Source organism: Schistocerca americana, chromosome 6 (assembly GCF_021461395.2).
Source record: "Schistocerca americana isolate TAMUIC-IGC-003095 chromosome 6, iqSchAmer2.1, whole genome shotgun sequence".
Classification (NCBI taxonomy): domain Eukaryota; kingdom Metazoa; phylum Arthropoda; class Insecta; order Orthoptera; family Acrididae; genus Schistocerca; species Schistocerca americana.
The window spans coordinates 296,524,026-296,540,134 of record NC_060124.1 but is presented as its reverse complement, the minus strand read 5'-3'; the positions used below and the strand labels follow the sequence as shown (position 1 = coordinate 296,540,134).

General features: G+C 37.1%; 1 protein-coding gene across 1 annotated transcript in view; it reads right to left on the bottom strand.

Annotated features, from left to right (window-relative positions):
• Positions 1–1,788: 1,788 nt before the first annotated feature.
• Positions 1,789–16,109, bottom strand: part of LOC124619333 (protein phosphatase 1 regulatory subunit 14C) — a 542,581-nt gene continuing 528,260 nt past the window's right edge. Inside the window, exons 4-5 of the mRNA XM_047145641.1 lie at positions 11,376–11,417; positions 1,789–6,809 (exon numbers count right to left, since the gene is read on the bottom strand). Coding sequence (XP_047001597.1) covers positions 6,768–6,809; positions 11,376–11,417 — 84 coding nt within the window. The 3' untranslated portion in view covers positions 1,789–6,767. The remainder of the gene's footprint in view (positions 6,810–11,375; positions 11,418–16,109) is intronic.

Below are 16,109 nucleotides of genomic sequence, written 5' to 3'. Positions count from 1 at the left end.
CTGTTTTCAGCTGCTGGTAACTTATTCTCACCATATACAGGGTGTTAAAAAACTGACAATTACTTTGATACGTGGTAGTATTAAATGCATACTTCCTGCAACACATACACTTATCACAGGAAAGTTTCACCTGAGATCTATTCAAGATACTTGTAGGAGGTGCTCAAAGTGATTCTGTCCATGGTAGCGTCTCTCTCTGCCCTTCAGCATAAGGAACCACACACTCCTTGAAATATACCTAGTTGTCGCTGCTGTTGTAAGTGGTCAGATGCATTGAAGACACAATCCTGTAGTGTCTGCACTTCATGGACTGGGGTGGTGTACGCTAATGACCTGAAGTGTTTCCACATCCAAAGTTCTAGGTGATTGAAATCTGGAGAATGGGGAGACCTCCCTGATCAATCCAGCAGTCCTAAAATATCAGTGTCAGCTGTTCACGAACATTGTGGAGGAAATTTGTTTGTATGCTATCACGCATAAACCACATCTGTAGACTTTGCTGACATGGCACATCTTCCAACAAGGAAGACAATACATTAACAAGAAACTGACAATAATGTGCCCTACTTATTCTTTGTAATAGGATGTATGGCTCCTGCCTAAACATTAATGGAGAAATGATGCTGACGCCCAATTTCTGCAATGTAACTGCATAGGAATTTTCATCAGCTGATTATGAAAGTTCACAAAGCCATCTCATGTGAACCTCACTACACTGGTAAATAAAATCTTTGACAAAAGCACTGCATCTGTAGCACACTTCTGCAAGAGGCACTGACAGAACTGCAATCTGCTATGGGGTTGTCTGGCCCTGGTACCAGGATGTGCTGAATATGGTATGGGTATAGCAATTATTCACATGGTATTGCCCAGACAACAGAATGACTCACACCTTCTGCTGCTGCTGCTGCCAATTGCTGCTTACAGGTCTTTCATCCAGCAAATGTGGTGCATGCTCCTCAATTTGACGGGCTGACCAAGATTGACCACTGTTCATCTTCTGGGGTGCTGGAAAACCTGTGCTCTTAACATACTGAAAAGTCTGATGAACAGTGCATCAGATGGTACTTTGTGATGGGGATTTTTTTTTTTTTGTTTAGATGCCATGGGCTTGTAAACTACTTGCTTACCAACAGCAGAAAATCGTATCTTCCATATCACATGTGGAGTAGTATGCTTCCACTGTTAACATGTGGAAGAAACATGAAAATGTACAGAACCATTTGTGTACAGGACAGTACAAACACGAACTGATGGTAAATATAACAATTTAGCAATTTTTGGAAGTGGATGACACTAAGATAAATACCCAACATTGCATGTAATTTACTGCACAGCAACATGAACTAACAAGACTGAAACTACAGTACCCATAACACATACAACACAACTTACGTATAGTACCCAACGCTCATACTGATGTGCACACTAGAGTACGTCAATACAGAGACACATGTACAGCAGCAGTCAACAGTGTTAGCGGATCACTGAGGCAATGACTGCCTGTACAGTACTTGTTTTCTTGATTTTTACCTTGTCTGTCATGCAGGCAGACATATTGACAATCAAAGGTCTCCAGCCGCTATGGACAATTGTACAGATCTCGGAAATTGTGTGTTTCCCAACCCATCTTTATGGAATTCTTTTTTTATTTTAATAATTAATATCACCTCTCAAAATATTAAACACTTTTTTTAACACTCCATATAAATGAATGTATATGTAACATGAATGAATTCTTTTCTGTGATAAAATTAGGTAAATGACTGATTCTTCGCAGAACAACAATTTCAAAAAATCAGTTTAATGGTCTACAGTAATAAAACGTTACAATATGACAAAACATATGGTATTGAACTCCAAAATAAAATTCTAACACTACATTTAAAAAAACCACACTCATTCACACGTGGCACGTAAATGCTGCCAAACAAAATGTTTCACAGAATTGTAATTTGCTCTAGCCAGTTATCATGGAACAATTAATACACTTGTCTGTTACTCATCTGCTGCTGAGTGATGATCTGAATTTGGCAGTAAAATAAATATGGTGCACTAAAATTTATTATCACAATAAATTCTCATTGGAAGTAAAATGTGAGAGCACAAATACGTGAGAACTAGTCAGACATAAGTGACCATCATACACCCAGCTTTATAATGACAATACCTCATTTTTATTGTTGTATAGCGAACACAGTTTCTGTTGGAGGACAGTTGCACAAATATTTTAAGCTTCTAATCTGTACGTATGATGTGTACTTGAAATATGATGTGTTCTTAACATCATGTAGGATTCCTTCCTCTTGTACATAAACATACAGTAACTTACACAAATGTTTTCTTATGATTGTCACTTACAAAAAACTAGGTTTACACTGTTTACTACATGTGACTATATGACACATGAAAGTGAGCAGAAAATTATTTTCAGTAACAAGCATCTAAAACACTTCAGTCAGACATGCATTACTGAACATCAAACATGAAATGACACATTGACATTGGTTCCAATACTGAGTTCTATTAGTTTCTTTATTCCATAGACAAATATTTTCTTGAAATCTAATTACAGTATTTGAAATTATACAACAGTTGCTACTTCAAATGAAGTTACATCTATGAGTATAACACATTACTTCTGATGTAATGTTTATCAGAACATTTCTCAACTTTTAAACAGCTGAATCTTATTACATTACATGGTAAACATTTATAAAAACTTGCTAACATTGAACCACAGTCTGACAGCAACTTAAAGACATCTACAATAGCTAAATTTGGTGGCATTCATTATCTGTAGTACTTCACTTTTTAATGAACCTACATAGACTGAACAACATGCAGTCTGTGATCTGTGGATGGAACAGTAGCATATGGACAGTATCATATTTACTTTCTTTGAAAATGCTCTCAGCATTAAGTAAAATGGTATTAATGGATCAGAGTTTACTACAATAATACCCCTTGCCTGTTCAACAGCCTGAGTGTAGCAAGCACTTCAGCTGCACATATATAGACAAATAAGGCAACGAATAAGGAAAAAATGGGATGACTCTTGCATGAACCAAGAAGTTTCACATAATACCTGCTTTGAAGTTGTTTATGTACGCTCTTGATTACATGGTCCCATAAGATATTAAAAACACAGGTTCAGCATGTGTAAACAGAATTTATTCTATAAGAGAGCAGCAATCTGTCCCAAAAACAATGAACAGCAACTACAACTTAAAATTACACGAAGTACTCAAAATTCACAGACTATCACATTTCCTATGACAATGGGCCAATCCACATACTGTTTTCATTTAAAAATTTTCTTTAGTCTCACGACTGCTTTATGAAATTTAAGTTAGAGATGGTAAACATCATGAATTTGTATTTAGAGAGCTCATCACTTCTTTTGCATAACTAAATATGTCTCGCGAATAGAAATTTGCACTGTACCATCACATATATATCATTGGGATGTGAAATTGATACAAACAAAAATGTAAAATGACTCTGTGTTGAATGAAATTGTTTCAATGCTGTCATCCTTCCAATGATGCAGATTGCTGTAAGTGCAATCAATTATTTTTCTTTTTTTTAAATTAGGCCATTTTATCATGATTTATAAAGAGGAAATCTGACTTTGACTGAACCAGCAACAGTAACTTACTCTTTTAATGAAAGTCTGTATTCAGATTATTAGAATACAGCTTTAGTTAAAATCTTCAAATAATTTATCTCCAAACTGCTGATATTTTTACTTAGTTTGTTTTTATAAACTATTATAACAATATAAAATGAGTTTTGAAACCACTGAAGGATACATAGATATTTATAAACATAATTTTGATATAGATTTTTGAAATTTGCCGTAAGAGCTTTTACTAATGTAACTGCTGACTTTCATCTTACTGATCTTGACAGCCCCTTGCTACAGAATTTCAAAATTATTAATGTTCAAGTCACGGCCAGAGCTACTCTTAAACAATGCCTGATAGTACTAGTATTAAAATAATGCCTTCCATCTGTGAGCAATGTATTATAATATACTGGCAGTATTTATTTATGTGGAAGACAAGGTGAAATTCTACCTTTTTCCAGTAGAAAACTATAACTTATAACCAGAAAAATGATGTCGCAAAGAACTTGTTTGTCAGTGGGCTTAGGAATTCAAGACCTATCACCGGCTTGTAAGTTTCCTAGTTGCTTTATAAATATTTTTTTCCCAATGTGCATTTCACATCAGATTGTACACTGTAATGAATTGAAGTTGTGACGGTGATTGTAGGTACAATGAACTGAGATAAAGGAGTTATGTAAATTGTATAGCAATATTATCACGTTAACCATATCTTGTGTATTTTAAAGCCAAATTGTTCCCATCACATAATTTTGGGACACAAAATAACATTAACATGATAAATATATGACTAAAGCCGCATTAAATTGGCAGCTAATGAAAAAACTTCAAGATGTGTTTCACAGTGGATACTCAATGAGCTACTAAAGTGTGTAATGTACTTTGAGATCACTTTATTTACAAAAACAGCAATCAATCCATCATATGAAGATTACAACAGAGTGAAATCAAGATGTTACTCATGTTACAGTTGCACATTAACTGCTGACATGCCTTGGATCAGTTTAAATGATTGTGAATTTTCAGTACTGATTCAAAAGGTGCAATAAGATTAAGTCATATATAATCAGTTTACTGGAATCATTAATGACACATTACAGTATTCTGATACTATACTGATTTCTGTCCAGTGATGTCAAATATGTTTAATATTATAAGTAGCCATTACATTGCTCAAAATACAATGCTTTAAAGAATAAAGTGAAATAAAAGTATGCTTCATTAAGGAACAGTGTGTTCTTCAGAAAATACATATTTGTGACAAAAAATTTACACCTGTTTGAATATTCATTTTGGACTACATATGAGATCATTTTAATTTTGATGCAGAGTTGTTTTGGTCATTAATACAACACTTCTTCATACATTTGATGTTGATACTTTTGGCTAATTAATATAAGCCTGCTTAAAAGTGTTTGTATGCACTTGTAATAGAACAGTAAAATTCAACCACTTCTTACAAGCTTGTTTATCAAAAGTTGGTTTTCTTTTTTTTCCAAAACTGTACATGTTTCATAAAAAACATTGTATAAACAGTAACCATGGTACAGCATTTTAGCATAAAATTGAATTACATGAGATAATTGATAACACAACAATGGTACAAAATTAAGTAAGAATGGGTGGTTTGTGAGACTAGCTATGTGTTTTCTACAATGAGAATCTCGTTCTACTAACACCAAGTTCTTAACTGCAAAAAAGTTGTTACATACAGGTATATTTACCATTCTGTGTCAAATGAGGTCTCAATACCACTACTATAAAACCTTTACTTTAGTTACATGACTTGTGTTCGGTTTCTAAATGCGCTAATAACTCAGTAACTCTAAACCTATTACACTTTTTTTTTTTTAATGTTAGTATTTTTACCATGATAGGGGCATTGCTAACAAGTCAATTAAGATGTAGCACATGAAAAATCAATTTAAAAAACTAAAAATCTGAGGACTTCTTTGCATTGTACAATGTTCATAAAACACACAAGAAAACAGTCTTTCTGTGAGCCAGAAAACTTAAGATTTGTTTTTGTTGTGACAATTTTGTCTTCCGCAGTAGATGTACATCTTCAGATTTAAAATAAAGGTTGTAATGCAAAACCAAACCTTCAAAATAACACAAGGGCACTAGCAGTGTAATAAACTTAACCTGAAACACATTTAAAGAGTTATCAGCGATGCAACATTCAGTTACATGAATAGATATGAGAAAAGAGGTGGCACTGATTTTATGACTGCACTTACTAAGAATGTCTTATTTACCAAACTTCATACATTGCTGTGAACAGAATAATGAATGTAAATTTTTATATCAAATGTAAGGATAGTAAATAAAAATTTCATTTTTTCTTTCAATGCTCAACTAATTAACTCCTTATTTAATATTAGTCCTGCACACACTAACCATAAAAATCAATTTATTAACTTATAAGTCAAACTCAAGGCACAAACGTAAAATATTTTTATATTCTAGAAATTTAGAGTTTCTCACAGTGTATACTAAACATCATCAATGACAACAATAATAATTTAAGTACCTGTGAATTTTTTTTTAAGTGTTGCTGTAAATGATGAAATATGACACAAAATTTTTGCTCAGCTCTTACTATATAAGTAATCAAAATTCGAGATGAATAAAAATTTCACGACTCCTGTTTAAATGACTGACTCTGAAGTCTCTTGTTGTGTATTTATTGTACAGGAAAAAACAAGCACAGTAAACCAGATGCGAACAATGGAAACATTCAATTCAAATATGATAAAAGATGCACATCGCCAAATCGGAAACATTATTCCAGCTATATTTAATTACGAGCACCAGTTTACTAAATCACTGCAGTCTTCAAGCAATAATCTATCCACAAGTATCATTTAATACATGTGAGCTGGCCTACTAGTAAAATCAACTGATATTTTACAAAACAATTCTTTTAACTGGCATAAATAAAAGTGAAGCACAGAAGTGCACATACACACATGCACACGTCACACACTCACACATACAAATGCTTGCAGGAGGAAAGTGGAATACAGGGAGCACGAACATGTGAAAGGCTGTTATGTGTGCCTGGCAGCCAATATTCCTTGGTGTTTCAATCTCCTGCAAGATGGGCTTGTCTGGCCTCAGTTTACTGCTGGTTTCAAAGCGTCTTGGCCCTTTCCAGCAGATCTTCTACAAACTTCTGCAACAAAAAGACGTTTGCTTGCAGCATATTTCAGTATTACTTAAATTCTTAGAAAACACACACACACACACACACACACACACACACACACACACACACAGAGAGAGAGAGAGAGAGGGGAGGGGGAGGGAGGGAGGGAGAGGGAGGGAGGGAGAGGGAGGGAGGGAGGGAGGGAGAGGGGGGCGGGGGGGGGGGGGAAGACTGAAATTTGACTTACTCCATATCACTATATCATCTTTGGTGGGGAGGGGGGGGGGTGGGGGGGGTGGGGGGAAATCCACAGTACTTGTAATTCCACGCCTGTAAAGTTTTAGGTGTTTTGATATAGCGTTTTTTTCGTGCAAACACACAATTTTTAAATGGAACAATGCCTATTAACATTAACAAATTAGAAGTAGGGTAAATTAAAACGTCAGTGGTATTTGTGGCAAGACTCTAGTGTGAGTCATTTACAAGTTATCATATTTTGAAAAATTCTCACACCAACATTTGTACAATACCCATGGCAGCACACACTAAACAACAACAGAAGTACATACACTAGTTACGTGGGTCCTGGCCAGTAAAAACAAGACAATTGTCCATCACAAGTTGTGTTCAAAATGACCACCAGCAGCAACAATACGAGCTTCTAGTCCGGTGTAGAACAATTGCTGCACACGTGCTAGCATTTCAATGGAGATTGCTAACAGGCTGCAGTGATATGTCATTGTATATGATTGGATGTAGTTGGTATGTTCTTGTAGACAGTGACTTTCAACTTCCCCTACAGAAAAAGTCTACAGGTGTCAAATCTGGGGAACAGACCAGCCAAGGTACAGTCTTCTGCATCCATTCCAATGATTTGGAAACAATTTGTGAAGATATGTTGTAGTACTTCATGCACTATGAACAAACATAATGATGGTACCAAAGGTTCCTTCTTGTCTGTAGAGGTACGTCTTCTATGACTGGTAAATGTGGCTTCATCACTAACCAATATAAGCGACACATCTAGAGTATCCTGTCTTAATGCCCATCTAAAGAAATTAACACAATGCTCATAATTGTTTCTGTGATGCTTTTGATGGAGAGAGATGTGAAAGGGGCAGAATCTGTGTTGATGGAGAAAGTGTAGGACACTTGCCTGAGTAATGCCACTTCCACATGTGATTGCGCACACGTGTATAATCTGCAACAGCAGCAACAAAATTAATTTCTCCCACTTCTTTCATCACTTGTTTCCTTCTGCTACACTGTCTACGCATTACACTACCATTTCCACACACCTTGTTGAAGCGGTTGATGAGTAATTGCCAAGATGGTTGACATCTATGGGGATATATTGCCTCAGACACTGTACAAGAACTGAATTCTTCCTACACTCTCCATGCACCATGAGCACATTGGCTTTTTCTGCATTGGTAAATCCCACTGTTCACTCACGACCTTACTGCTTGGACTATCACTCACTAACGTACTATCAAGTTGCAATGACTCAAGGAACACACAAGCAGGTTGAATGGCACAAACAAGTGTTGATGTGTAATCTTTCCAAAATACGATATCTTGTCAGCAACTCGCTCTAGTATCCTACAACAAACACCATTGACAGTCTAATTTACCCTACCTTTAGTTTGTTAATATCTATTATTACACTCTGGTGATTGCCTGACTGCAAATCCATTCCGTGAAAACCGGAGTTCAATAGTACTTTCCATTTCCGCAATATCTGCAATACATGTTTGTTCGTATGTATGTATGTATGATATATGTATTATGTTCCATATTTTTTCTAAACTGCTGGACTGGCTTCAATCAAACTTCGTACATATATCATTTACTGTCTGGAAATCATTGCTGTGGAGGTAAGAGCAACCTACCTATCAAAGGGGTGGGGTTGGGGGGAGGGTGAAAAAGCAGTGCAGCCCACAACTTACAAATACCCATACTTTAGTCATTCAGTATTTGAGAATGAAACCACTTAGAGACTTAACATTTTAAACCTTTATGAATCTTTTGCTCATTGATGATCCTCACAAAATGATGAAAGGAAAACATTTATTGTTTACTACATTTTCACTGTTCATGCAGCAAAACTGCAACTTGAAACATGACCTATTAATATATTGCTTCTTTACTGCTAACTGTATTCACAATACATTTTGCAGACAGTATTCGCAATTGTATCATTGTACAACACACACTACTTTTAGTAGGGTAGTTTACAAGAATGTGCTACACCATCCATGATGTTTTAATTTATTACTTACTTACTGCTAACTGTATTCTGCAGATAGTAGCTACAAACACAACTGCATGTATCTGGAAAATATATTATTGTACAGGCCACAGCTCCAGAGAGACAATGCCATAAACATTGAGCTGCGCAAAAAGAAAACTGCAGGGCAAAATTTGGTAAAGATGCAGGTGAAATATGTTAAATACATGTGAAATATATTTAAGAAATTCATATGCGGTCAAAGGTATGGGTAAAAAAGTTCAGCTTAAACCCCTGAACAAAGTCAACCAAATCTGACACACACATTTGTTACAATCTGGAAATAAATAATACTGGAAGGGGGAGGGGGACGGGGGGGGGGGAGGTAAGAGAACCACCAACTCCATATTTGAGTGAGTGTGATAACATAGCAAGAGATGGTGGGAGGAAGAGATGGACAGAGAGAGAGGGTTATCAGGAGATGGGCAAAGTTAGGGGGAAGAAGAGATAGGCAGAGACGGGGGAGGGGCAAATGGACAGAGATAGGGGAGAGGAGGAGATGGACAGAGAAAGGAAAGAGGAGATGATGGACAAAGAGGGGATGATGGACAAAGAGGGGGATGAGTAGATGGGCAAATAGAAGGGGAGGAGGAGATGAAATTAGAAGGAGGGGGGGGGGGGGGGGGGAGGAGGAAGAGGTGAACTATATGAGACTGGAATAAATACGTACCTGGGCAATGCCGAGTACTCAACTAGTATGATAATACATGCAGAAGAATAAAATATTAGCATAATAAATTTAAACATATATAAAAAATTAATTACTAAAATCAATGGGCAGCTAACAGAAATATTTATATACTCTCATTAAGCAATGGAGAATCCAGAATGGAATAACTTTCAGACAACAGGCATTCTTCTAAATTAGAAAACACGCATATGTTCACACGTGCACAACTCACACACATATAACCACTGCCTCTGGCCATTGAGGCCAGACTGTACACAACTACGACTAATGGGAGAAGCAATTTTTGGGTTGTGTGGGTAAGGAAGAGTCTGTGGCAGATAGGGGGGGGGGGGGGGGATAGAAATGTAGGGGGGGGGGAGGTGTAATGTTGCTTGTGGGAGAGGGCAGGAACTTTGTGGGGACAGGATAGGACTGATAGGTGCAGTTGGGAGGTTTGAAGAAGGGGGAGAGGAGGGAAATAAGAACAGTGGATGTGTTGGTGGTACAGAAGGCTTTATAGTTCTGGAGTGGTAGCAGGCAAGAGAATAGGTAGTTAAAGACAAGGAGTAGTGAGTGCTGCGGCCAGAGGGCTTGTGGGAATGCAGGATACGTTGCATGGAGAGAGTTCCCTCCTGCTGCTTTCTAATTGAACATTACATCTAACAAGTGGTCTGTTCGTATGAATGGCCACAAAAAAACTGTGGCCACAAGACAGCTGGAACACCCACTTTCCGAACATGCTGCCCAACACAATGTATTTCACTTCAATGACTGCTTCATTGCATGCACCATCTGGATCCATTGTACCAAAACCAGGTGTGCAGGTGGGAACCCTCTCTGCAATATACACTATGTTCCTGTAACCCCCTGGCTTCAACCTTCACTAATCCAAGGTCCTTCATCTACCTAACCCCTTCCCTGCTGCTCCCAATCCACCCCTGAACAGCCTCCTAGTCCAACAATACACCTGCTGCTCTTCTTCCCCTCCTCCTCTCCTTTTCCTTTCATCCCCCCCCCCCCCCCCAAAAAAAATCCCCAATCCTCCCTAACCTCCTGACCACACCTGGTGGCCCAACCTGTCCCCCCCCCCCCCCCCCCACATCCCAGCATACACACACATGCAGCATTACACACATCCCCACCCCTACGCTGCTATCCCTCCCCATCCACATCCACAGTCTCCTTCTTACCCCCACCACTCAAATATTACTTTTCCCATCAGGCACAGCTGCTGTATGCCATCTGTCCTCAGTGGCCATACACAGTAGTCGTGTGTGTGTTTTCTGCTTTATAAGAAGACCTTTTGGACGAAAGCTCAAATCTATAGCAACCTTTCTCTTGTGCTTGTCCGTGACTCAACGTCTCCTCCATAACAACAAAAGGTCAAGAGAGACTATGGATCCTTGGAAAACCAAAATTAAGTAATCACAGTTTCAACAAATTTTTGTCAATATTTATCTGCTCCTTTTTCATTGGTGAATACAGAATAAATGTGGGGTTTGAAAATATATTTGATAGGTGATCATCTAGGTCTGCCATAAGCCCCTCCCCTCCAACCAATGCTCTTCACTGCTGTCTGCAGATGAATAATCTAAAAAGACATACATAGTTGAATTTGTAACAAAGTACTCACTTTCACATCATGAGGTGACTTCTTTGCATCAGCGAGGAGCTCCTGCAATAAGAAAAATAACATTAATAGCCAACATGAGATAATAACAAAGTTAACCTAGGGTAATGTGGAAACAGTTTTCTATCCAAAGTACTGCTAAAATTTGTACTGCCATTAAGAAGATTGTGGAATAAGGTCTGCATTGCAGTTCAACTAATGCAATAAATCAACTAATGTTTTCGGAGTGTTTGTAAACATCTAATGCAATATCAAATGTTTAATAAATTTTCAGTTGGTTTTCATTTATTTCTTTTTTTCTGTTTCATTAAATTTGTATATTTTGGAGATGAAGGAAGATGGATATAAAAAATGTGACATATCTTGGGAATACATCTCTTGATTAACTGTCACTTGACCATGTGCCAAGTCAATTCTGTAAGTACCTAATGAAACTGTAACATGTGTATTGACTAATTAGACAGGTCTGTGAACTAAAGCAAATACATTTACATCTCAATACACTTTACTTCATTAGTAAAGCACAGTAAATGACTGTAAAAACGTTATTTAAAGACAGTTTGCAATTATAATTTTGGTTAACCCCCTTTTCTCTCTGCATTGTGATTGCATTTGTCCTTAAAATAAATGCTACTGAAGGTGCATTTTATGTACTTCAATGCTTTTGTAAACTTCCTTCTTTCTAGTATGCAATAATTTTTAAAGTAAAACCACATGATTTTTTTATAAGCACCACTTTTTTTCTTTCTTTACATTCACATAGTTTATCCTACAAGTTCAAAGAATATACTAAATTTGAAATAATAAATTGGTTTATTTAAGCTCTGTTGAAATTTTTAGCTTTTCAGGAAGTTAAATCTACAAATGTTTGATGCATCTTCATCATGAATAATGCAATTTCTCTAAATAGTTTGATATCATAGATCACACTAAACTACTGCTTACACTTGACAGTGTGGGGATTAGGGGAACATCCAATGGCTGGATAAAATCATACCCAAGTGGATAAAAAGTAAGTGGTTGAAATACAGCATAAAAGTTTTAACACAATAACTCACCATTCTTCAAATTATGAATCCGTTAAATAAGGAATGCCACAAGACTCAGTACTTGGACATCATCTATTCCTATTACACTGTCCAGCACATTAATGTCATGACCTGTCAAAAGTCTAAATAATCATCTTTTGTGGTGTGAACTGCTGAGAGACGTACAGAAAGAGAGTCAATGAGGTTCTGGAAGGTACCAACAGGAATGTGGAGCTACGGCAACTCCAGTGTCATGGCCAGCTGTGACAGGTTTCTCATTTGAGGAATGACTCCTCTGCCAACAGCCCAATCAAGATGGTCTCCCATATTCTTAACTGGGTTGCAATTCTGGGATTTTGGTGGTCAGAGGAGTATGGTAAACTAATCCTGATGCTCTTCAAACCATCCATGTATGCTGTAAGCTGTGTGACATGTACTTTCCTGCTGGAGGATGCCATTGTGCCATGGAAAAACAAACTGAATGTAGGGGTGTACAGGATCTCCAAGGGTAGATGAATACCAATGTTCATCCACTGTGCCATCCAGAAAGACAAGATCACTCAGGGACTGCCATAAAAGCATTCCCCAGACCATAATGCTCCTTCCTCTGGCCTGGGTCCTTCCGATGATCATTGCTGGGTGTTTGCTTTCAGACATTTCATACTAACGATCATCTGTTCAATGGAGCATAAAATGTGATTCATTTGTAAAGGTCACCAATCACCACTCAAAAGGTCACACAACACCACTCAGTGGACATCTAGTTGTGGTACTGATGTGCAAATTCCAGCCTTCATCACTGATGAGCAGCAGTCCAGCAAAGGTGCATGAATCAGACATCTGCACTGAAGACCATACACACTAATATTTGCTGAACAGATTTTGGGGAGACAATGTTGGTAACCCCTTGGTTCCACTGGGAGGTCAGCTGCTCAAGAGTTGCATGTCTATTCGCCCATACACATCTCCACAGCTGTTGTTCATCCCTGTCATCTATAGCCTGTGGTGAACCACAGTTGCCTCAGTCCCATTTTTCGATAGTGCCATTTTGTCATATGTGGTATAACAGCAGCACATCAGCAGTTAACGAATGTAGTCATTTAAAAACGCTTCCACTCTTGTGAAAAAGCCAATGATCAAGTCCTTCTGGACATCAGATAGTTCACTCATAAAAACGACTGCACAGTTTTCAGAGTCTCCACATGCTTTATATATATGCTATTGCAACTGCTGCCACTTGCTATCTGTGACTGGTTATTGCATACTGATACCTAATGTAGGTGATGGTCACATTGAAGTGACTGGATTTCATATATATGAATTACATGCAGAAATCCTGTGAGAAATTATGCAGTTTGCTGTTGATGCTAGCGTGTTCATTATTGGAAAAGAAACGAAAATGCTTCATAAGTGTACAACAGAAACGCTGAACAGTACTGATGACTGGTTCTATCACAATATGTCAGCAATAACTGTAGTAAGGCAGTGACACTGAATTTCTAAAAAGCGAAAAATATAAGTGAACTATTCAGATATCTGATGCAGACTTTCAGAGTTATGGCTCCAAAATAATCTTAAATGAGGGACACATTCTCAAAAAAAATCTATAAGAAAGTAAACACTGTTTGCTACTTATTGAGGATATTATAAGGATTATAAGGATACTGCAACAAAGATTATTTGGAAACTGTAGACTTTTTCTACTCACAATATCGAAATACGAAATTATTTTCTGGGGTAATTCTTCTCTCAGTCAAACACTCTTTAGGTTACAAAAAAGGATTACAAAAAGTAATGGAAGGTGAAAAATAGGACAAGACCTGTAGACCACTCTTTAAAAAACTGGAAATCCTCCCATTTCCATGTGTCTATGTGTATGAGATAACTGTTTTTGTGAAAACATACGCAATGGAAAATCCCACTCTCTTTCAATAAAATTAAAATTTTCATTTCCCTAACATGAGCCAAAAAGGAATCCTTTCATATAAAGCCAGTGAACACCAGCCCCAATAAAAAAGGAACCCTGCATTATAGGAAATTTTTTTATGATAAGCTTCCTCCAGAAACTAAATCAAAAAATAACCTGTGAAGTTCAAGTGAGCATATTTTGAAGACTCATCACTGCTTCTATATCCTGCAGGAGTTCACTCACACAGTGCACTAATCATCATTTATGTCTGTACCCAGACCCAGTTTCAAGGGAGGGGGAGGGGGATGGGAGTTTGTTACCCTTAGCTCTCACGGAAAATAAAAATTTAGTGTAGTCAGCTGTTTTCCTTTCAAGAAAATGATTGTGATGTCTGTATTATGCTAGTTTTTAACAGGATCAGAGTTGAAACTTTTTAGTGGGTACTTACAAATTACTATTGTTCTTCCAAAATCTTAAAAATACTCCATACCCCAGCTCTAGACTGCCTACTCCAAACAAACAATCATAGGCTGCTCTTGCAGCTTACTGATGTAGTATATAGATGTTACTGGCCTTTAAGTACTTGAATGATCTACCATGTAGATGTTGCTGTAATACAAACAGCAATCTACCTATAAAGTTATGCTCTTTCTACTCTTACAATATATTCTTTTTCTATTTGCACCATATATGCTCTGTGTATTGTAACTTACTGCACATTTAATGTAAGCATATTTTGAGCAGGCATAAAATGAACTCTTTTGACCTGAACATTAATAAATGGTCTATTCACTAATGCCTACCATCTCTTCTTGTTAAGAGGCAAATGTTTCTAAGTATGTGTGTTTCCTAACCTATTGTGTATTTTTGGATTGGGCATCCTATTACCAGAGAAGACAAAGATATGCAAGGGAGTTGTGCACTTCTGCATGCTCTTTCATTTATGATTAGATTCAAGAACCCCTACATTATATTTTGACCCAAGATTCAGCATCTCATTGGTTGACCTTATCGCAGGAATCTCTATTCGTAATATGCCACATTGAATTAATTTTACCTAAACAAGTCTTATAGTTTTATTTGAACAGTATAATTTATTAAACAAGTGGTTTTTGATCACAGGCAGCAATTTCGAGAGTCAGGTGAGACTGTGTACACCATACTACATCCCAGTAACTTCTTTTTGCTGCATGCCACCATGGTAAATATCGCCAGTGCAGAGAAAGTTATCTCCAATAGTGTTTTGTATGAATTCCATTCCTCATCGATTCTGCAGTGAATCTCCTCACTTCTAAGCAGATCACCTGATTTTCAGTACAATTCTGTAATGTAAAATCTCTAACAAAGTGATTCTCTAGTTCTTCAGTTTCCTGACAGCTCAGGATTCACTCCCACACAACGCTGTGCTCCAGACGTACAGTCTCCGGCATTTCACTTTCAAATTAAGGCCTGTGTTTTGGTTCTTTGTACGAGTTATCCTACTTCTATTGTGCTCCTTCCATTGTTCACAATGCATTATTTTGCTATCAAGGAAGCAGAATTCCATCACTTTGTTTACTGTATTGCTCCTTAATTTTGATGTTAATCCAATAGTGCCCAAATTATTTTTCATTTTTTTATATCTCTTACTTTTTTCGTGTTTGTTACAATGGAAAAAGTGCACTTAAAGTGAAAAAGCCACATTTACCTCTCTTGTTTCAATACAATATAATGCACCATGTATATAATGCTAAGCGTTATGTAGAGCAAAACATTCATTTATATTAGAAGATAACACATTTTTGTTCTAAAATAAACAAA